Genomic DNA, 22,656 nt, shown 5'->3' with positions numbered 1-22,656 from the left:
AGGCCCGAGTCTTGGCCCCTGCAATTTGGGGTGTCTTGTGGCTCAAGTCTTTTGCTTGTCCTTTTAAACATATCCAATTACGTACACGTGGTCCTGGACCGTATAACATTTCATTTAGCAACCATTTGAAGTTACAACAGCACTGAAAAATGTGACTTATGACCATGTTTCACACTTACAACCACTGCAGCATCCCCATTGTCATGTGATTAAAATTCAGATGCTTGGGGACTGACTCATATTTGTCACAGTTGCAGTGTCCTGGGGTCATGAGGTCCCCTTTGGCGACTTTCCTGATGGGGTCCCTCCTGCACCATGAGGCCTGCTTAAGGGCAGGCCATGGCTGGGGAGGAGGGCTTTGAAGATTCATCTCATGCACCAATTGGGCCCTCTCCTCGACCGAGAGGCGTTGCACATGAGGTCCTCATTCATGGGTAACCTCCTGTTTGGATTACTGAACTGGACAACCCAGAAACTTCAGGTGGTCCAGAACACAGCAGTGCACAAAGTAATGGCGACCCCTAGGTTGCCCATGTAATATCTTAGTGGTGTGAGCTGCCCCGGGTTTGTTTCTTTAAGGTGCAATTCAAGATCATCATCTTTTAAGGTATTTTTTTTATAGCAATAAGACATATAAACCACCCCACATTACTTTACAGCACTTTCTAAGCAATTTAGTGACAGCATATTGCCCTCAATAATCTGGCTCCTCATTTTAACAATCTCAGAAGGATGGAACGCTGAGTTAACTTCGAGCCCTGTCAGGATCGAATTCCAGAGTCAGCTGGCATTACTCCATTCTGACCACTGAGCCAACAGGGCACCTGTCTGTATTGTCCCATCTTTATTATTTTTGCATCTTATCTGTTCTACCAGATCAGATAGGATAGGCATGCTCCTAGCCCCTTCCTTTAAATATGCAAAATGCACAAATATGCACAGAGGAATCTGAAAAATGGCCCATCTGAGGCTGCCCATCTGCAAGTTGCCCAAGGCACTGAAAGTCTTTCCATTTCTTTATTGATCAAATTTATATGCAGCTAATCCTGAGGTCACTTCTCCAATGTAACTCCTTCGTAGAAGAAAGATTACCAGTTTTGAGCAAGAATGGCACCAGGCATGAAGGCAGGTAGTAAGGCCAGGAGGCCTGGTTAACTTTTAAACTGAACAAAAGAAGGAATAACCTGTTTGAGGCTCCCAGTTCATCAAAGTACCATCAACTTTGCTAGAGGTGCCCTGTATTTGCAGGGCAAGTAAACATTAAATGTGCTGGCTTTGCATTTTGTCCTTTGCATTATATGGGGTTTATTGGTTTCTGTATTAAATTTCACTGCTGCAAGCTGCTCAAAGTCATGGGAAGTTGGGCAGCAATATACATTTTTGTAATAAATAAAAATATAGACACGCATACGTATATAGGTAAGGTAAAGGTTCCCCTGCACATGTGTGCTAGTCGTTTCCGACTCTAGGGGCTGGTGCTCATCTCCGTTTCAAAGCCAAAGAGCCAGCGCTTGTCCGAGGACATCTCCGTGGTCATGTGGCTGGCATGACTAGACGCCAAAGGCGCACGGAACGCTGTTACCTTCCCACCGTAGTGGTCCCTATTTTTCTACTTGCATTTTTTACATGCTTTTGAACTGTTAGGTTGGCAGAAGCTGGGACGAGTAACAGGTGCTCACTCTGTTACGCGGCACTCGGGATTCGAATATATATATACGTATATATATTCCACTTAATGATATGTAGAAATACCCCAAGGTGGCAAATAACACCTAATACAGATCTAAGTTTGTTTTCTCTGACCCAGCACGGCAGTTTCCCTCGACTCAATGAAAGGAAATGACCCCACTAGCCTAGAGAAAGGAAGTTCAGATCTCCACCCTCATGTCTGATACTGTGACACATTTGACTAAAAAGAATGAGGCAAGAAATGCTTAGTTTCTCACCTGGGCTTCCAATGAGTGAAGCGAAATGAAATTCAAGATTTCTCTACACACATTGAATTTCACCTCGTATGGAATTTCTTGTGTTTGATAAAGGTCGAATTCTGTGGGAAACACTTTCCACAATCTGGGCATTTGAATGGTTTCTCCCCTGTGTGTAACCTTACATGATTTATAAGACTAGACCTACTACTGAGATCTTTCCCACAAACCGGACACTCATACGGCTTCTCTCCTGTGTGAGTCCTCTGGTGCTCCACCAGGAAGGAATTCTGTTTGAAACTTTTCCCACAATCCAGGCACTCATTCAGTTTTATTCCTGTGTGAGTCCTCTGGTGTTTCACCAGGTAGGAATTCTGACTGAAACTTTTACCACAATCCAGACATTCATATGGTTTTTCTCCTGTGTGGGTCCTCTGGTGTATCACCAGGTTGGAATTTTGACTAAAACTTTTCCCACAATACAGACACTCATATGGTTTCTCTCCTGTGTGAGTCCTCTGATGGATCACCAGCTTAGAATTCTGCTGGAAACTTTTCCCACAATCCGGACACTCATATGGTTTTTCTCCTGTGTGAGTCCTATGGTGTATTACCATGTAGGAATTCTGCCTGAAACCTTTCCCACAATCCGGACAGTCATATGGTTTCTCTTTCGTCTGGTCTATCATCTGGTCAGAATTTCGATAGAAACCTTTCCCACAATCAGGATATTCATATGGTTTCTGTCCCATGTGAGCCTTCTGATGTTTCACCAGGGAGGAATTCCATTTGAAACTTTTCCCACAGTCGGAACACTCATATGGTTTTTCTCCTGTGTGAGTTCTCTGGTGTCTCATCAGATTGGCATTCTGACTGAAACCTTTCCCACAATCCGGACACTCATATGGTTTCTCTCCCATGTGAGTCCTCTGGTGTTTCACCAGGTCAAAATTCCATTTGAAACTTTTCCCACAATCTGAACACTCATATGGTTTTTCTCCTGTGTGAATCCTCCAGTGTCTGACCAGATTGCAATTCTGACTGAAACGTTTCCCGCAATCTGGACACTCATACGGTTTCACTCCCGTGTGAGTCCTCTGGTGTTTCACCAGGTAGGAATTCTGACTGAAACCTTTGCCACAATCCAGACACTCATATGGTTTTTCTCCCACGTGAATCCTCTGGTGTATGACCAGGTGGGAATTCTGACTGAAACTTTTCCTACAAACTGGACACTCATACGGTTTCTCTCCTGTGTGAGTCCTCTGGTGTATCACCAGGTGATAATTCCGTGTGAAACGTTTCCCACAATCAGGACATTCAAAGACTTTCTCCCCAGTGGAAGTCCCTTTGCGTCTCACTAAATTGGTCTGCATGCTAAATCTTTTGCCATATTGGGAGCACTGGTAGAGCTTTTCTTCGGAATGGATCCTTCCATGAATCATGAGGAAGATGCTCTGAGTAAAGTTTTTGCCGCACTCCAAACATTTGTCTTTTCACTGTATGGATCCTCTTGTGCATAATTAGCTGTGATCTGCAGTCTGTGTTTTTCCCACTAGACAGTCTGTGGGGTTTTTCCAAGACTGATATTCTTGGATTCTTGAAGAGCCCCCAAATATATCTGATCTCTTACTTGGAGGTTCTTTGATTCAAGCCGCTCTTTCCTTCCTCAAAGGTTTTAACTAATGCCTGCCTATTTTGGCTATCCAAGATACTTTTTCCTTCCAACTGACTTCCAAGGTATTTCCCTCTTGTTCTTTATTTGGAAATTATGCCCTTTGACATCTCATGTAATGTTTCTTTAAGTTGCACATAGTCTATTTTTTACAGCTCCAAACTTTTGCCTTGTTATTCTCTCCCTTGCTTCTCATCTGCTGAGGAAGGAGAAGAGTTTTCACACTTTCTGGAGGAAGAAGAAAGGATTTTGACTGATGGCTTGTTTTGTATTTTAATGCTGCTTCTCATTCTTTGTTGTCCTGAGTGCTCTTCTTGGCATCCTCTTTGTCTGTAAGATTCATATTAATAGGTTAGTTTCATTATGGCTTAAAAAATGGCTGCAGGATATGTGAAAGCAGGGGAAAAAAACTTATATTACCATGAAAACATCAAAATTCTACTTTAACCTCTAACATTAACTATGATTCATTTGGCATATACAAGAATAGTAAGATTCATGTTCAAATATTGTTGACTCAATCATAAAATTCTCTTTTTGGCTTGGATAGACCACACGTATCTATCTCTATATCTCTATTACTATCTATATCTATCTATCTATCTATCTATCTATCTATCTATCTATCTATCTATCTATCTATCTATCTATCTATCTCTTTATCTCTGTTACTTTCTTTCTGTCTCTCTATATGTCTATTCTCTATTTATCTCTATTTCTATCTATCTCTATATACCTATTACTTTTTAACTATATATATATCTCTTTATATCTCTATTACTCTATTTCTATCTCTTTTATTCTCCATCTCTCTATATATCTCTATTGGTCTCAATCTTTATTACTCTCTCTCTATTATTGTTTCTCTTACTCGGTCTCTCTCTGTTACTCTCTGTCTCTCTCTGTCACTCTCTCTGTCTCTCTATCTCTCTCTCTATTTCTGTTTTTTACTCTCTATCTCTCTGTCTGTCTCACTGTCTTATTCTCTGTCTCTCTTGCTATCTCTCTGTAATTTTCTCTGTCTCTTATTCTTATCTCTGTCTCACTTTGGAAACTGCTCTGATTTTTAAGTACTGTACTTTGCAAACTATTGTGTTTGTAAGTACAGTACTTTACAAAGATAAAGTTTGTTTGCATTTGTCTTTTGCATTTGTAGAAACGATATCCAGGATTTACACAAAGAATTCTATGACGTTGTGTTTCCTTTTATTTTGGAGCTAAGCATATATTACTGTAGTTTGTAGTTTTTAAGCTTAAATTGCCTTAAGAACCCCTTCATGGATTACTGCCTTGTCGTGGCGAAGGGGCTTGCGTAATTCAATGAAGCTATGAGCTAGGCCGTGCAGGGCCACCCAAGATGGACAGGTCATAGCAGAGAGTTCTGACAAAACGTGATCCACTGGAGAAGGAAATGGCAAACCACTCCAGTATCTTTGCCATGAAAACCCTATGGACAGTACCAAAAGGCAAAACGATATGACGCTGGAAGATGAGCCCCTCAGGTCGGAAGGCGTCCAATATGCTACTGGGGAAGAGCAGAGGGCTAGTACTAGTAGCGCCAGAAAGAATGAAGCGACTGGGCTAAAGCCGAAAGGACGCTCAGCTGTGGATATGTCTGGTGGTGAAAGGAAAGTCCGATGCTGTAAAGATTTTTTCTCCATAGGAACCTGGAATGTAAGATCCATGAATCAAGGAAAACTGGACGTGGTCAAACAAGAGATGACAAGACTGAACATTGACATCTTAGGTATCAGCGAACTAAAATGGACAGGAATGGGTGAATTTAATTCAGATGACCATCAGGTATACTACTGTGGCCAAGAATCCTTCAGAAGAAATGGAGTAGCCTTCATAGTCAATAAAAGAGTAGGAAAAGCAATACTGGGATACAATCCTCAAAATGACAGAATGATCTCAGTTCGAATCCAAGGCAAACCATTCAATATCACAGTAGTCCAGGTCTATGCCCCAACCACCAGTGCTGAAGAGGATGAAATTGACCAGTTCTATGAAGCACTACAGCACCTTATAGAACTAACACCAAAAAATGATGTTCTTATCATCATGGGGGATTGGAATGCTAAAGTAGGAAGCCAAAAGATAACTGGAATAACAGGCAAGTTTGGCCTTGGAGTGCAAAATGAAGCAGGGCACAGGCTGATAGAATTCTGTCAAGAGAATACGATGGTCATAGCAAACACTCTTTTCCAACAACCCAAGAGACGGCTCTACACATGGACATCACCAGATGGTCAACACAGAAATCAGATTGACTATATGCTCTGCAGCCAAAGATGGAGAAGCTCTATACAGTCAGTAAAAACAAGACCAGGAGCTGACTGTGGCTCAGACCATGAGCTTCTCCTTGCAAAGTTTAGGCTTAAACTGAAGAAAGTAGGGAAAAGCACTAGGCCACTCAGGTATGAATTAAATCATATCCCTGTTGAATATACAGTAGAGGTGACAAATAGATTTAAGGAATTAGATCTGATAGACAGAGTGCCTGAAGAACTATGGACAGAGGTTCGCGACATTGTACAACAGGTAGCAACCAAAACCATCCCAAAGAAAAAGAAATGCAAGAAAGCAAAATGGCTGTCTGAGGAAGCTTTGCAAATAGCTGAGGAAAGGAGGGAAGCGAAAGGCAAGGGAGAAAAAGAAAGATACACCCAATTGAATGCAGGATTCCAGAGAATAGCTAGAAGAGATAAGAATGCCTTCTTAAATGAACAGTGCAAAGAAATAGAAGAAAATAATAGAATAGGGAGGACCAGAGATCTTTTCAAGAAAATTGGAGAAATGAAGGGAACGTTTAATGCAAAAATGGGCATGATAAAGGACCAAAATGGCAGGGACCTAACAGAGGCAGAAGAGATTAAGAAGAGGTGGCAAAATTACACAGAAGAACTATACAAGAATGAGCTTAACGTCCCTGATAATCACAATGAGGTGGTCACTGACCTCGAGCCAGACATCCTAGAATGTGAAGTGAAGTGGGCCTTAGAAAAGCTGAGCAACAACAAAGCTAGTGGAAGTGACAGTATTCCAGCTGAGCTATTCAAAATCTTAAAAGACAATGCAGTAAAAGTGCTACACTCAATTTGCCAGCAAATTTGGAAAACTCAACAATGGCCACAGGATTGGAAAAGATCAGTTTACATTCCAATTCCAAAGAAAGGCAGTGCCAAAGAATGTTCAAACTATCGCACCATTGCACTCATTTCTCATGCTAGTAAAGTCATGCTTAAAATCCTACAAGCTAGACTTCAGCAGTATGTGGATCGAGAACTACCAGAAGTGCAGGCAGGATTTCGAAGAGGCAGAGGAACTAGAGATCAAATTGCCAACATACGCTGGATCATGGAGAAAGCTAGGGAGTTCCAGAAAAACATCTACTTCTGCTTCATTGACTATGCTAAAGCCTTTGATTGTGTGGATCATAACAAACTGTGGCAAGTTCTTAAAGAGATGGGAGTACCAGACCATCTTATTTGTCTCTTGAGAAACCTATATGCGGGTCAAGAAGCAACAGTGAGAACTGGACACGGAACCACTGATTGGTTCAAAATTGGGAAAGGAGTCCGGCAAGGCTGTATACTGTCGCCCTGCCTATTTAACTTATATGCAGAGCACATCATGAGAAAGGCAGGGCTAGATGAATCAAAAGTTGGAATTAAGATTGCCGGAAGAAATATCAACAACCTAAGATACGCAGATGATACCACTCTAATGGCAGAAAGTGAAGAAGAACTAAAGAGCCTCTTGTTGCAGGTGAAGAAGGAGAGTGCAAAACTTGGGTTGAAACTTAACATTAAGGAAACCAAGATCATGGCATCTGGCCCTCTCAATTCCTGGCAAATAGATGGGGAAGAAATGGAGGTAGTGACAGATTTTATTTTCCTGGGCTCCAAGATCACTGCAGATGGGGACTGTAGCCAAGAAATTAAAAGACGCTTGCTCCTGGGGAGGAAAGCCATGGCAAATCTAGACAGCACACTAAAAAGCAGAGACATCACCCTGTCAACAAAAGTGCGTATAGTCAAGGCTATGGTCTTCCCAGTTGCAATGTATGGCAGTGAAAGTTGGACCATAAGAAAGGCTGAGCGCCAAAGAATTGAGGCCTTTGAACTGTGGTGCTGGAGAAGACTCCTGCGAGTCCCTTGGACCGCAAGGCGATCAAACCGGTCAGTCCTAGAGGAGATCAATCCTGACTGCTCTTTAGAAGGCCAGATCCTGAAGCTAAAACTCAAGTACTTTGGCCACCTAATGAGAAGGAAGGACTCACTGGAGAAGAGCCTAATGCTGGGAAAGATCGAGGGCAATAGAAGAAGGGGACGACAGAGAATGAGGTGGCTGGATGGAGTCACTGAAGCAGTAGGCGTGAGCTTAAATGGACTCCAGAAGATGGTAGAGGACAGGAAGGCCTGGAGGAATGTTGTCCATAGGGTCGCGATGGGTCGGACACGACTTCGCAGCTAACAACAACAAGCCTTAAGAAGTTGTGGGTGCCCCATCACTGACATCTTTTAAGAAGAGACTGGATAGGCATTTATCTGAAACACTTTCTTGTGAGAGTAGTGGGTTAGACTAGAGAACCTTAGAAAGGGTACAAAGAAGAGCAACAAAGATGATTAGGGGGCTGGAGGCCAAAACATATAGGGAAGGGTTGCTGGAATTGGGTATGTGTAGTTTAATGAAGAGAAGGATGAGGGGTGACATGATAGCAGTGTTCCAATATCTCAGGGGCTGCCCCAAAGAAGAGGGAGTCAAGCTATTCTCCAAAGCACCTGAAAGCAGGACAAGAAGCAACGGATGGAAACTAGTCAAGGAGAGAAGCAACCTAGAACTAAGGAGAAACTTCCTGACAGTTAGAACAATTAACCAGTGGAACAACCTGCCTCCAGAGGTGGTGAATGCTCCAACACTGGAGGTTTTTAAGAAGAGACTGGACAGCCATTTGCCTGAAATGGTATAGGGTTTCCTGCCTGAGCAGGGGGTTGGACTAGATGACCTCCAAGGTCCCTTCCAACTTTATATTATTATTATTATTATTATTACCTCAAGGTCCCTTCCATCTCTGTTACTGTTGCAAGTGGAGAGTTCTGCAAATCCCTCCCCCATCTCTCTCTGGGTGCCTGGCTGGAGACTCTTAAGCTAATTAGTGTCAATTAATTTTTTTTTAAAGCAAGGACCCCTCCCCCCCTCTCTCGGCAGCTGAAGACGCTTGAGCTGCAATGGCTGCAAGCCCTGCTTGGAGTCAATTTAGTTCCTGAGTCCACACAGGAAACAGCTGATAAGCGGCCAAAACTATCTCAGTTCCATTAATATGGCAGCCAGTGGAGGAAATAGTAAGCCAGATCTTCATTCATTTAACAACCCATTTGGTTTAATTAATGAATTTGATTTTAAAAATTTGTAAAATTGACTCTGATTCATTTGATTTTTTCGACTTACTAGCCTAATGATCAGGCTCCATTAGGTTCGTACCTCAAGGAATAGCTGTATTATTCTCTATCTCCCTGTCGCTGTTGCTCTCTATCTCTTTGTCTCTATCATTCTCTATCTTTCTGCCTCTATTATTCTCTATCAATTTAGACAGTAATATTACCAAAAGCGTAACAGTAAAAGACAAGACTAGAAACAAAAACTAAAATAAGCAAGAAAATGATAAGGGAACACCTGTCTGATCTTCATAAATATAAATCACTGGGACCTGATGGATTATATCCCAGAGTTCTGATGGAGCTGGCAGATGTTATTTCAGTGCCATTGTACCATATCTTTAAAAAATCCCGGAACATTGGGGAACTACCAGAGGATTGGAAAAGAGCTGCTGTAGTTCCCATCTTCAAAAAAATGAGAACAACAACAACAAAAAAAAACAGATCTGGAAAACTGCAGACCAATCGTCTATGAAGATTCTCTGTCATCCAAGTCATGGTTGTCCCAAAGGTGCTTTTTTCATGGAACTGCTGAACTTCCCCTCTGTGGAACCCTCAAAACTGAACAGCCCTCTCTCAGCAGAGGGGGGGGGGGGATACGACATCATCCATCTCCAGTCTATAACACAGTCCTTTCAGCAGTTCCAAGAAGCTCCACACCCATTTGCACTACTCAGGTGACCCTGACGACACAAATAAACCTCCAAGTGGCCTCAAGGACTCTCTAAAACATGGGTGTCAAACCCGTGATGTCATGTGACATATTATGACGTATTGTGACTTTTTTCCCATTGGCGGTTTTGGTGTGACGCATCCTGCCCGCAGGTTGGCAGTTTGACACCCTCCCTCTAAAAGAATGCAAATGACCAGCTGTCTGCAAGGAATATAAATCCTTCCATTCCCGACCATCCAGTCAGAGCAGAAGCAGCTTCTTGGATGAGAAGCAAAATGTCTTCAAAGAAAATGTGTGTTCTTTGAGATTTATTGAGTTATTATTTATTTATTATTCAATTATAAGTTATTCAATTTATTACTGAATTATTCTGAGATTTATCTCAGATTATTTGTGAGTTCTCCAGTAACTCTTAAGAAATGTGATACAGACCTGTCCATTTAGTAACATATTGGCTGTATTGCAGCCCAGTGAGCTAATAAACCAATTAATATTTAAATCAAAAACATGTAAAAGTATTATTTGCTAGGCTGAAACAATGGTCTTTTTTGAAAGCCTTTAAAAGAAGGAAGAAGGTAGAATCCTACTATTTATATGGAGTAAATGTAATTTAATTTCCCATTGCTGTCTGTTCTGCCCTGAATATTTTTGCTTCCTCTTTGAAGAAGTTTAGTAATACTACTTGTTCACCTCTACTTGGAAAACTGAAGAATATTTATCTTTAAAGAGATTCACTCAGGCTTATAGAAGAAAAGAAAGTTTGAGAGCCCTTAATATATAAATGCTAAAATCCTGGAAAATGAAATCAAGCATTTTTATCTGAGAAATCTAGAAACCTACAGTATATAACATAGAAGAGGGGGTCAACCTATTCTCCAAAGCGCCTGAAGGCAACAAATGGAAACTAACCAAGGAGAGAAGCAACGTAGAACTAAGGAGAAACTTCCTGACAGTTAGAACAATTAATCAGTGGAACAACCTGCCTCCAGAAGCGGTGAATGCTCCAACACTGGAAATTTTTAAGAAGAGACTGGACAGCCATTTGTCTGAAATGCTATAGGGCTGTAGTGGTGAACCTATGGCATGCCTGCCACAGGTGGAACGCAGAACCTTCTCTGTGGGTACACGCGCTGTCACCCTAGTCCTAGGCCTTCAGCTGGGTTTTATAAAACCTTTTCGCTTTTAGGCCTCTGCAGCCGTGTGCAAAAAAAAAAAAGTTCAATCAATCAATCAATTTCAACTTCTCGCGGGGAAAAAATGATCTCTCAAAGTTGGAATTGATTGATTGAACTTTTTAGTCCCACCCAGTCTGCCGTTAGCACTGCAGCCACGCCTGCCCATTGGGCCACGCCCACCCAATGGGCCACACCCACCCAATACCCGAGGATACATAAGTAGGTTTTGAGTTGCAGTTTTGGCACTCGGTCTCTCAAAGGTTCTCTATCACTGGTATAGGGTTTCCTGCCTGAGCAGGGAATTGGACTAGAAGACCTCAAAAGTCTCATCCAACTCTGTTATTCTGTTATAGAAACAAGAAAGTCCAGTTGCCTCTTGGAAAAGCACCTTTGGCGCTACAGACCAATCAGCATGACTTCAATACCTAGGAAGACACTGGAAAAAATAATCAAAAAACAGATCTGTGAACATTTAGAGACAAATAAAGTTATACCTAAAAGCCAGCATAGGTTTGTTAAAAACAGATCATGCCAAACCAATCTTATTTCATTCTTTGACAGAGTGACTAAATTAGTAGACTAATGAAATGCTGTGGACATAGTATAGTTAGACTTCAACAAGGCACTTGACAAAGTAGACCACAACCTACTTCTTTCTAAGCTAGAAAAATGTGGGACAGACAGCATCACCAGATGGATTGGTAACTGCCTGACAACGCGTACCCAACAAGCAGTCCTTAATGGTATGTCTACATGGAGGGAAGTAAGCAGTGGAGTACCACAAGGCTCTGTCTTAGGCCCAGTACTCTTCAATATCTTCATAAATGACTTAGATAAGGGAATAAAAGGGGAACTCATCAAATCTGCAGATGACCCTAAGCTGGCAGCTCAGGATCCAAAAAGATCTTGACAGACTCAGACTTGAACAATGGGCCCTATCCAACAAGATGAAATTTAATGTGGAGAAAAGCCAAGTTTTACACCTAGGCAGGAAAAACCAAAGGTACAAGTATAGGCCATGGGTGTCAAACTCACCATGTCACGTGACATGTCGCAATGTATCACAACTCTTTTTGCTTTGCTGGAAATGGGGTGGGTGCGGCTTTGGTATGATGAAATCGGCCTACAGGCCAGCAGTTTGACACCCCTGGATTAGGCAAAACCTGGCTCAAAATCAGTATCTGTGAGAGGGAGTTTGGGGCCCTAGTGGACAATCACTTAAACAGGAACCAGGAGAGTGCAGCAGCAGCCAAAAAACCTAATACAATCCTTGGTTGTATAAGCAACCAAGTATAAGCAGAGGGATAGAATCAAAATCATGTGAAGTATTAGCAAGGTAAAGGTAAAGGTAAAGGTTCCCCCGCACATGCGTGCTAGTCGTTTCCAACTCTAGGGGCTGGTGCTCATCTCCGTTTCAAAGCTGAAGAGAGGACGTCTCCGTGGTCATGTGGCCGGCATGACTAGACACCAAAGGCGCACGGAACGCTGTTACCTTCCCACCGTAGTGGTCCCTATTTTTCTACCTGCATTTTTACGTGCTTTAAGTGCTCATAAAGAGGGGGCTGTATGTTCCCTTCAGTAAAAAAGATGTTGAGACTGTAGAAAGAGTACAGAGAAGAGCAACAAAGATGATTGGGGGGCTGGAGGCTAAAACGTATAGGGAACGGTTGCTGGAATTGGGCATGTGTAGTTTAACGAAGAGAAGGACGAGGGGTGACATGATGGCAGTGTTCCAATATCTCAGGGGCTGCCACAAAGAAGAGGGAGTCAAGCTATTTTCCAAAGCACCTGAAAGCAGGACAAGAAGCAACGGATGAAAACTAGTCAAGGAGAGAAGCAACCTAGAACTAAGGAGAAACTTCCTGACAGTTAGAACAATTAACCAGTGGAACAATCTGCCTCCAGAAGCGGTGAATGCTCCAACACTGGAAGTTTTTAAGAAGAGACTGGACAGCCATTTGCCTGAAATGGTATAAGGTTTCCTGCCTGAGCAGGGGGTTGGACTAGATGACCTTCAAGGTCCCTTCCAACTTATTATTATTATTATTATAACTTCTGAAGACAAACTGTTCCACTGGGAAATTGTCCTTACTGTTAGGAAATTTCTCCTTAATTCCAGGTTGCTTCTCTCGATTGGTTTCCACCCATTGTTTCTTGTCTCGCCTTCCGGTGCTTTGGAAAATAAGTTGGAAAATAATATGTTGCAGCAGCCGACGTTTCAGCCTCGTCCCTTCGCTGCCTCCACACCGCGGAGGAAACCAGGCAACCCGACTTGCTCCCGGCTTCTCCCCCGACCTGCCCTCCACTCACCTTCCAGCTGCTGTTTCCAGCGTGGGAACAGCATTCCTCCATCCTCCTACGGGTGAGAAGGAAGAACCTCAGCCCTTCTCCTCTCCTCGACATCCTTTCTAACAAATACTCGATGGTTTTAACTCCGTTTCACTCAGCAGCTCCCCCCTCCGGTTGGATGTCGGATCTCAGCCACCGCTGATGCCGCTATTAGATGGGGGCGGTTGTACAGGTGCTGGTGGTGTTAGAGCTCCCCCTAGTGACACGAGGCTGAAAATACGCTCATTGTGTCTATCTGGAGTTTCTAAGATTTTTTTTTTTTAATGAAGTGCAGTTTTCCATTCCACATCACTCTTCTCCAGGATGATCTATCTAGCCCTAGTCCGGGGGTAGGCAACCTTGGCTCTTTTATGATTGGTGGACTTCAACTCCCAGAATCCTTTGGGGTCTTGCAGGGACGCCCTCATCGTCACTGCAACTGAGAAAGGAGCTTCTTTTGTAAGAATTAAATGAAGGGAAAGCATCCATGGAGGGAACACAAGCCCACCTCCCTTGGGGATCAGTGAAGACTATTCCCGCCACTTCTTTGTCTTGGGGGTGCAGGATAATGCCCCCCAAAACTACCTTTGCAACTGAGGGAAGCTTGAAGAGTGAAGGTTGACCCTACTAAGCTTCATAAGGTTAGCAAAGTGCCGCATCATCAACATTGATAAAGGTCTTGTTTGTAGGTGCAGGTTCCTCCCATTAATAGAATGAAATACGGGACAAAACTTTGAAGTGCCCACCCACATTGATTGCAAACACATTTAGACAGGAGGTATTATTTTTCCCTCTGCATTCTTGCAGGGCCTAAATCTCACTAGAGGGCAGAAATTCCTCTGAGCAGCCTTCCCAATTTCCAGAGGAGTTAAGATTCTCCCAACCCCAGAAAGGAGTAGGCCTGGAGACCACCCACTTGCCTGTAGCTCTCGCCTGCTGGCCTGGGATTCCGACCTCTTCCCACATCACAGTCACATGAAGTCCTCACTTAATGTCCCAGATAGTGCTGGAATTTTAATCGCAAGTGGAACTGCTGGGGTTGCCCACACTAAACAATGTGGTCACGTGATGTCACTTTTTATAGCCACATTAAGAAGTTATGGTGGATCTTCTTCCACTTCATGGCTGGTTCCACTTGGTGTGGGTAGGAGAGGCCCCTGCAATATGGGGTTTCCCGGGACCTAAGCCTTTTGCTGCTTCTTTTTAACATCTACAGGAAACCACCAGGGGAGGCCATCCATCTTATGATACCCCATTAAGTATATCCACCCAAACAGAACTGTTACTCTGGCAGTGCTGCCCAAGTGCTGCAGATTACCAGCTTCAATTAAACCCTGGCAATATTCATGTTTTTGCCTACCACACCCACCCACCCCGTCCCACCGCCCAAGGCCAGATAACATTTCATCTTTGACTCTGGACAGAGTGGTGCTTCCCTGGACTGAGCTGATTTACAACTTGGGGGTCTTTCTGGACAAATGGCTCCTGGTTGAGGAAACCATGGTTGGGGCACGGGCTTTGCCACAATTGGGAGGCCTTGCACATGGGTCTCTCATGCATTGGTCTCACACACACACACACACACACCCGTTTGGGTCACTGCACTGGACTGCCCTGAAACTTCAACTGGTCCAGAATGCAGCAGTGCACTGTAATGGAGGCCCCTAGGTTGCCCATGTAAAATCTTTTGTGATACAAGTTGGATTGTTTATGTTTACCAGTACAATTCAAGTTGCTGGTCATCACCTTTAAAGCTACTTCTTTATTATAGCAATTGCAATAAGATGCATATATCACCCCACAATGCTTTATAGGACTCTCGGTTTACAGAGTCAGCATAGTGTCCCCAAAATCTGGGTCCTCATTTTACCGATCTCAGAAGGATGGAAGGCTGAGTTAATTTTGAGCCCCATCAGGATCGAATTCCAGGCTGTGGGAAGAGTCAGCTGGCAACCGTACATTCTAGCCACTGAGCCACTAGGGCACCTGTCATTATTGTCCCACCTTTATTATTTCTACATCTTAGCTGCTCCTAGCCCCTTGCCTTAAATATTGCCAACTGATAGGACCTAGGAAGTGAGCCTTTTCCACTGCAGCTCCTGCCCTATGGGAACACTCTTTCCTGTAAAATTTGGCATGTCTTTTTCCTCCTACAGGTATTCTCTGCCCAGTCATGTCCAGTTCTAGGAAGCGGTGCTCATGTCTGTTTCTTAGCTGAGAGAACTATTTATTTATTTTTTATTTATTTTAATTCCATTTATATCCCGCCCTTCTCCAAAGACTCAGGGCGGCTTACAAGCTTAGCAGTAGCCTTCATTCTATGTATATGACTGCTTATTAGGGCTTTCACACACACCCCAAGCGGCATTATTACAAAGTCAGCTTAATTGCCCCCAACAATCTGGGTCCTCATTTTACCTACCTCAGAAGGATGGAAGGCTGAGTCAACTTTGAGCCTGGTGGGATGCGAACCTGCACTAATTGCAGGCAGCTGGTGTTACTTAAGGAGGCATTAGCCCACTGCTCCACCAAGGCTCTGACTAGCACTGACCGAAGACATTTCTGAGACTGTGTGGCTATAAACCGAGGCACACGGAACGCTGTTACCATCCCGCCACAGTGGTACCTATTTATCTACTCACATTTGCACGCTTTCAAACTGCTAGGTGTGTAGTAGTTGCAGAAAGTAACAGGAGCTCGCCCTGTTGTGTGGCATTCGGATCTCTAACCAGTGGTGGGATTCAGATATGTGAACAAATGGTTCTTTGTGTGGATGCCGCTTCCGGAAGTCTATTCTGGGCCTAGGCAACAAAAAAATTACCTACCGGTCCTTGATGCTTAGGTTTTTTCTGTTTTTTTTAATATAATAATAAACATTATATGATATTTAATACAAATAATAAAGATTATTTTTACTATGACCACAGAAGTGTCTTCAGACAACACTGGCTGTCTCGGATAAGAAACAAAGATGAGCACCACCCCCTATAGAATCGGACGCGACTGGTCAGGGAAAACCTTTGCCTTAATTATTATTTTAAACAGAAGATAATATTAACAAGAACTAATACACTAAATAAAAGAACAAAAAAAGAAACCAAAAGTGCAAAAAGGAGACATACAGAGGTGTTACTTCCCATTTCCTTCACAGTCAATGCGATCAGAAAGACAAAACGACATCTTCCTCTGTGATTATCAAAAACAACTTCTTTTTATTACCTGCTTTTTTAACAATCAAAACTGTAAGTCATAACTTTATTTTTTTCTGTTCTACACAACTCTCGGAAGAGCTTCCAGTCAGCACTGAATGTAGAGAATTTTATTTTATTTATTTTTATTTTAATTCCATTTATATCCCGCCCTTCTCCGAAGACTCAGGGCGGCTTACAAGCTTAGCAGTAGCCTTCATTCTATGTATATGCCTGCTTATTAGGGCTTTCACACACACCCCAAGCGGCATTATTACAAAGTCAGCTTAATTGCCCCCAACAATCTGGGTCCTCATTTTACCTACCTGGGAAGGATGGAAGGCTGAGTCAACCTTGAGCCTGGTGGGATGCGAACCTGCACTAATTGCAGGCAGCTGGTGTTACTTAAGGAGGCATCAGCCCACTGCTCCACCATGTCTTTTCTCCGACTGAGGAAGTCAATTATTCATCTCAAGACACTCCATTGTCTTCGCCAACCATTCCTCCATTGCGGTTAGAGACGTCTCACTTTGGTGCAGAGAATACAGGGGATGGTTGACTTGACCACAATGGGGGCTGAAATTTCGGTCCTAAGTCGTTGTGGTTGTAAAGCAAGATACCCATGTGATCTCCTCTCTCAACAACCGGAGTCCTGCCCCCTCCCAAGTTGCGATCACTAACAGATCACACAGGTCATTCAAGCGGACAGAGTGAAACAGCGGCCTGCCAAAAGAGGGCAGGCAGTTCCTCTCTATGTGCAAAAGGGAATTTCTTTGCTGGGGAGTTTTTTGCCAGTCCACCATAACAGGCCTTCACCTGTCCTCTGTGTGGAAGGGAGCAATTTCACTGTGTCAGAGAAAGGAAGCTCAGAAAGGGCTTGAACCTCCCAACTCTGATCTCCTCTTCACGTTTTAACACTGAAACACGTCTGATTAAAAAGGCAAATTCAAATAGCTAACTTTTCAGCTGAGCTTGCAATGAGTGATCAGAAATGATACATTTAAATTATTGCCTCGTGGAATTTCTTCTGCACAAAAAGAATGACTTCAGGTGTGAAACACTGTCAGCAATCTAGACATTAAAATGGTTTCTCCCCTATGTGTAATCTTATATGATTTATAAGGCTAGAACTAGTACTGGAATCTTTCCCACAATCTGGACCTTCACAGGGTTTCTCTCCTGTGTGAGTCCTCTGGTGTATCACCAGCTTGGAATTGCGAATGAAATTTTTCCCACACTCCAGACACTCATATGGTTTTTCTCCTGTGTGAGTTCTCTGGTGTATCACGAGGGCAGAATTCCAATGGAAACTTCTGCCACAATCCCGACACTGATATGGTTTCTTACCTGTATGAGTTCTCCGGTGTACTACCAGGTGATAATTCCGACAGAAACCTTTCCCACAATCAGGACACTTATATGGTTTCTCTGCTGAGTGAGTTCTCTGGTGTATCACCAGATTGAAATTCCTACTGAAACTTTTCCCACAATCCTGACACTCATATGGTTTCTCTCCTGTATGTGTCTTCTGGTGTATCAGGAGGTTGGAATTCTGCTTGAAACTCTTCCCACAATCTGGACACTCATATGGTTTCTCTCCTGTGTGAGTCCTCTGGTGTATCACCAGATTGGAATTCTGAGTGAAACGTTTCCCACAGTCCGGACACTGATATGGTTTATCTCCTGTGTGAGTGCTCTGGTGTACCACCAAATTGAAATTCTTACTGAAACTTTTCCCACAATCTGGACACTCATATGGTTTCTCTCCCGTATGAGTCCTCTGATGTATCACCAAGTCGGAATTCCGAATAAAACTTTTCCCATATTCCAGACATTCATATGGTTTTTCTCCTATGTGAGTTTTCTGGTGTATCATTAGGGCAGAATTCCAATGGAAACTTTTACCACAATCCACACACTGATATGGTTTGTTGCCTGTGTGAGTTCTTTGGTGTACCACCAGATTAGAATTCCAAGAGAAAGCTTTCCCATAATCTGGACACTTATATGGTTTCTCTCCTGTGTGAATTCTCTTGTGTTCCACCAGGTGGGAATTTCGACTGAAACCTTTCCCACAATCCAAGCATTCATATGGCTTTTCTCCTGTGTGAGTCCTCTGATGTATCAACAATTCGGAATTCCAATTGAAACCTTTTCCACAATCTGGACACTGATACGGTTTCTCTCCTGTGTGAGTCCACTGGTGAATCAACAAGTTGGTATTCTGCTTGAAACTCTTACCACAATCTGGACACTCATACGGTTTTTCTCCTGTGTGAGTCCTCTGGTGTATCACCAGGTTGGCATTCTGACTGAATGTTTTCCCACAATCCTGACATTCATACGGTTTCTCTCCCATGTGAATCCTCTGGTGCATCACAAGGTTGGCATTCTGACTGAAACCTTTCCCACAATAAAGACACTCATATGGTTTCTCTCCTGTGTGAGTTCTCTGATGTATGACCAGGTTGGCATTCTGACTGAAACTTTTGCCACAATCCTGACACTCATACGGTTTCTCTCCCATGTGAATCCTCCGGTGCATCACAAGGTTGGCATTCTGGCTGAAACTGTTGCCACAATAAAGACACTCATATTTCTCTCCTGTGTGAGTTGTCTGGTGTACCACCAGTTTGGAAGTCCGACTAAAACTTTTTGCACAATGCGGACACTCATACACTCTCTCTCCTGTGTGAGTCCTTTGATGCTTCACCAGGTCAGTCTTCGAAGTATAGGTTTTTCCACAATGAGGACAATTCACAGGTGTGAATTCCGAGTGAAATTTTCCCCACAATCAGGACATTCAAAGGGTTTCCCCCCAGTGCGAGTCCTCTTGTGTCAAACCAGAGTGGTGTGGCGTGATAAAGCTTTTGCCACATTGGTAGCACTGGTAGGCCTTCTCTCTGGTGTGGGTGTTTCAATGAGGGAGCTGTTCTAAGTAAACTTTTTGGTCACACTGTGAGCATTTGTGTGGGTTTTCATTGGTGTGGATCTTCTTGTGTATAATTAGCTGTGATCTGCAATCTTTGTTTTTCCCATTATAGGACGTCTGCCAGGGTTTTCCAACACTGATAATTCTTGGATTCTTGAGGCCAAAAATATTTCTGATCACCTGGAGGTACTTTCATTCAAGCTGCTCTTTCCTTCCTCAAAGCTTTAACTAATGTCGCCCATTTTAGCTATCCAAGGGACCTTTTCCTTCCCACTGATTTCCACTGATTTCCACTTTTTCTGAATTTGGAAATTATCCCCTTTGACTTTTCATATAATGTTTCCTTGAGTTCCACATACTCTATTTTTTCCAGTTCAAAACTTTGTTATTCTCTCCCTTGTCTCTCATCTTCTGAGGAAAGAGAAGAGTTTTTATACTTTCTGGAGGAAGTAGAAAATATTTAGACTGATTATTTGTTTTAATGCTCCTTTTCATTCTCTGTCATTCAGAGTTCTCTTCTTGGCATCCTCTTTGTCTGTAAGATTCATATCAATGTGTTAGTTTCATTATTGTTATAAAATGGCCTACATATATTACCATAAAAATGATCAAAATGCTACTTTAACTTCTAATATTAATTATGATTCATTTGGCACATAAAAAAGATTTTGGTTCAAATCTCCACTCAATCACTATTTTTCCCCCCAATGTGCAAATCGTGAAGTAAGCATTGCAAATTATTATAAAATATTCCTGAAAAATCTGAATATAGATAAGGGGTCCCCAATCCCCAGTCTGTAGACTGGCACCAGTCTATGGCATGTCAGCAATGGGGCCACACAAACAAGCAAAGCCCCATGTGCAGGATGCAGGCAGCATTCAAAACCAAGCCCCCTTTGGTCTGCGGAAAAAAACGTTCTTCATGGAACCAATCTCTGGTGCCCAAAAAGTTTCGGACCGCTGATATAGATGATAGAGATATATGTAAATGCACACAGAAATACACACCTATAGAGGTGTGTGTGTGTGTGTTTGTGTGTGTGTGTGTATTTGGGTGAGATCTTACCTTTCTTCTTACCCTGACTACTTTCCTGTGGAAGCCTCCTGAAAATTTCTTCCCCCCTTTTTTGGAAGAGTGGCGTCTGCTTACTTGGGGAATTAAAGCCTCAAAAGAAATTAAAAAATATAACATAACTAAATAACTAAACTAAACAACTGGATTTACACCTTTGGAATATTTGGGGTATCAAAAAGTTCTTATTGCTATGGGGACCTACTACCCTGTTTAGCCTTTAAGCTGGAAAAGGAGAAAAAAACGGAAAAATCCAAACTGGATAAAAGCTCTATAGGAGTCTGGAAAAAGATTTTACATGGTATTGAGGACATCTTGTGGCGAACCCTGGCATAGCAAGGAAACTCCTTTTATTGTGAGAGCTGGCTGTAGCCCAGATTTGTCCTTGGCATTATTTTTAAAGATAAGAACTTGAAACACCAGGCAGCGAAAACAACTTCTAGGAACTGTGGAGGTGGACATTTGCTGACCCTTATCAAAATAGCCTCCACCAAAGACCTATCTGTAAACACCGTAGAAATGGACGAATACTATCCACAACTTAACTATAAACTTATACTTGAAAAAATCCTTGAAGCAACTGAATTAATGAACTCCAGACTGAAAGATAAAGGTGCCAGCTTAAACCTACCAAATGAAGCCCTGACTGCAATTGATGAACTGACAATCCAAAAACCAACAGAAGAGGAAGAAATTAATATTAAAACAGGGGACCTTAAAGAACAACAACTACAATCTACTGAGAGCTTTGACACCCAAACCTTGATCTCAATTACAAAACCTACAATCCAAAAAACAACAGAAGCCGAAGAAAGCCACACTAAGATGGAGAGTGTTATGGATCTCCAAGCATACTATATTGAGAATCCAGCCAGCCAAACAACTACAACACTGCACATGACCTCTTATCTAAGCCAGGTGGGACCGGAAGTAGACCAGACTGAACCAACGATAACGATACTAAAACAAACATGGGGATTTAATTTATTACAGCAACAATTTAATGATTATAAAGGGGCCAGTTCCTTTGAAAAATTGACAACTAGATGGTCTCCCTTGATTCAAACAATGTGTGTAGGAATGAGGGGAGACCCATTTGAGAACTTAAAGGTACTGGTATGGAAGCCTGCATGGCACAAAAAGAAAGCTAGAGTTAGATTTAAAAAATAGGTTCTTTTCTTTTGTGATTTATAATGACAGAGCCTAATTTTTTTTAATGGGCTAAGGGGAGTCTTTAATAGATATAAATTGACTTTATAGTTAGGATTTAGACTTGTAAGGGAAATGAAAATCAGCTATTAGAACATAGTTTTGAATTATATTATAGAACTTGGAATAAAAATTAATTAATAATTGATGAACCACTAAGATGAGAAATAGAATATATTTGTGAAATAAAATAAAAATGTATTTAAACAAACAATATACATATTTTGGATATGGCAACTATTATATAATGAAATAGGGGAATTTGGGGTTACCCGAAAACTGAATATTAAGGATACTAAAGGCTAATCCAGAGCACTGTAACTGAAATTAGGTAAAATTTAAAAACAGGACATGGATAAGTATGTTAAAATATATTGATAATTGTCTCAACTGACCATGCTGTAACTATAAATGTATTAATTTGATTGTGATATTGTAATTAAGGAAATTGGAGAGGGAATTTTTGCTGATGTAACCTGGAATATGTACAAAAAGATTTTCTTATTGGACTTTTGATTACCCAATCACCACGTTGCTTCATAAATATCTGGATGTAAAATTGGAAAATTAATAAAACTTGGTTTTTTAAAAAATCTATGTGTATTTCAGTCTGCAAAATGTCCCAGGCGTGGATTTGCTCAATTTTTTTTATCTAATTTTTAAAAGGTGGGACAGTAACAGATGAAATGGTGCCCAAATCCTATGCAAGATTTTAAAAATCCGTTTTGCCCACGAAACCCTTCGCTTGCCAAGAAAACAATATGTGAATAAAATCACAAGGAATCAACTGTTACCTGAAGGATGAAGAAGATTGTTGTGTGTTTTTTAAAGAAATATGAAAAATAAAGATTTCGTTAAATCTCCCAGCAGAAAATGACAGGCAGCAATTTTAAATCGTGCAGCCCCAGAAGAATAAAATTTGGGGAGAGAAAGACCATGCAGCAGCAGCAGACATGTTTCAGCCTCGTTGCTTCGCTGCTTCTACACCGTGGAAGAAACCAAACAGCCCGACTTGCTCCCGGCTTCTCTTCCGACCTG

The 22,656-nt window shown here is 42.2% G+C and overlaps 2 protein-coding genes across 3 annotated transcripts in view; both read right to left on the bottom strand.

The window, feature by feature from the left end:
* The window catches only part of LOC308663293 (uncharacterized protein), a 166,223-nt gene that overhangs the window by 143,537 nt on the left and 30 nt on the right, over positions 1-22,656 (bottom strand). The gene's annotated exons all lie outside the window — the stretch shown is intronic.
* LOC308663297 (uncharacterized protein) lies at positions 1,004-22,486 on the bottom strand. Of its 2 annotated transcripts, none has more exons than XM_081319609.1 (2): positions 22,413-22,486; positions 1,004-3,930 (listed from the first exon to the last, which is right to left on the bottom strand). In XM_081319609.1, the coding sequence occupies exon 2, from the start codon at positions 3,368-3,370 to the stop codon at positions 2,006-2,008; it is 1,365 nt and encodes a 454-aa protein (XP_081175735.1). In that variant the 5' UTR covers positions 3,371-3,930; positions 22,413-22,486; the 3' UTR covers positions 1,004-2,005. The 2 variants fall into 2 exon arrangements, with proteins under 2 accessions (XP_081175735.1, XP_081175734.1); XM_081319608.1 differs by lacking the exon at positions 22,413-22,486 and adding an exon at positions 13,200-13,288.

This window comes from Vipera berus (assembly GCF_964194415.1).
Source record: "Vipera berus genome assembly, chromosome: 2".
Taxonomy (NCBI): domain Eukaryota; kingdom Metazoa; phylum Chordata; class Lepidosauria; order Squamata; family Viperidae; genus Vipera; species Vipera berus.
Note: the sequence above shows the minus strand (reverse complement) of the source record. Positions and strands in the feature narration are given on the sequence as shown.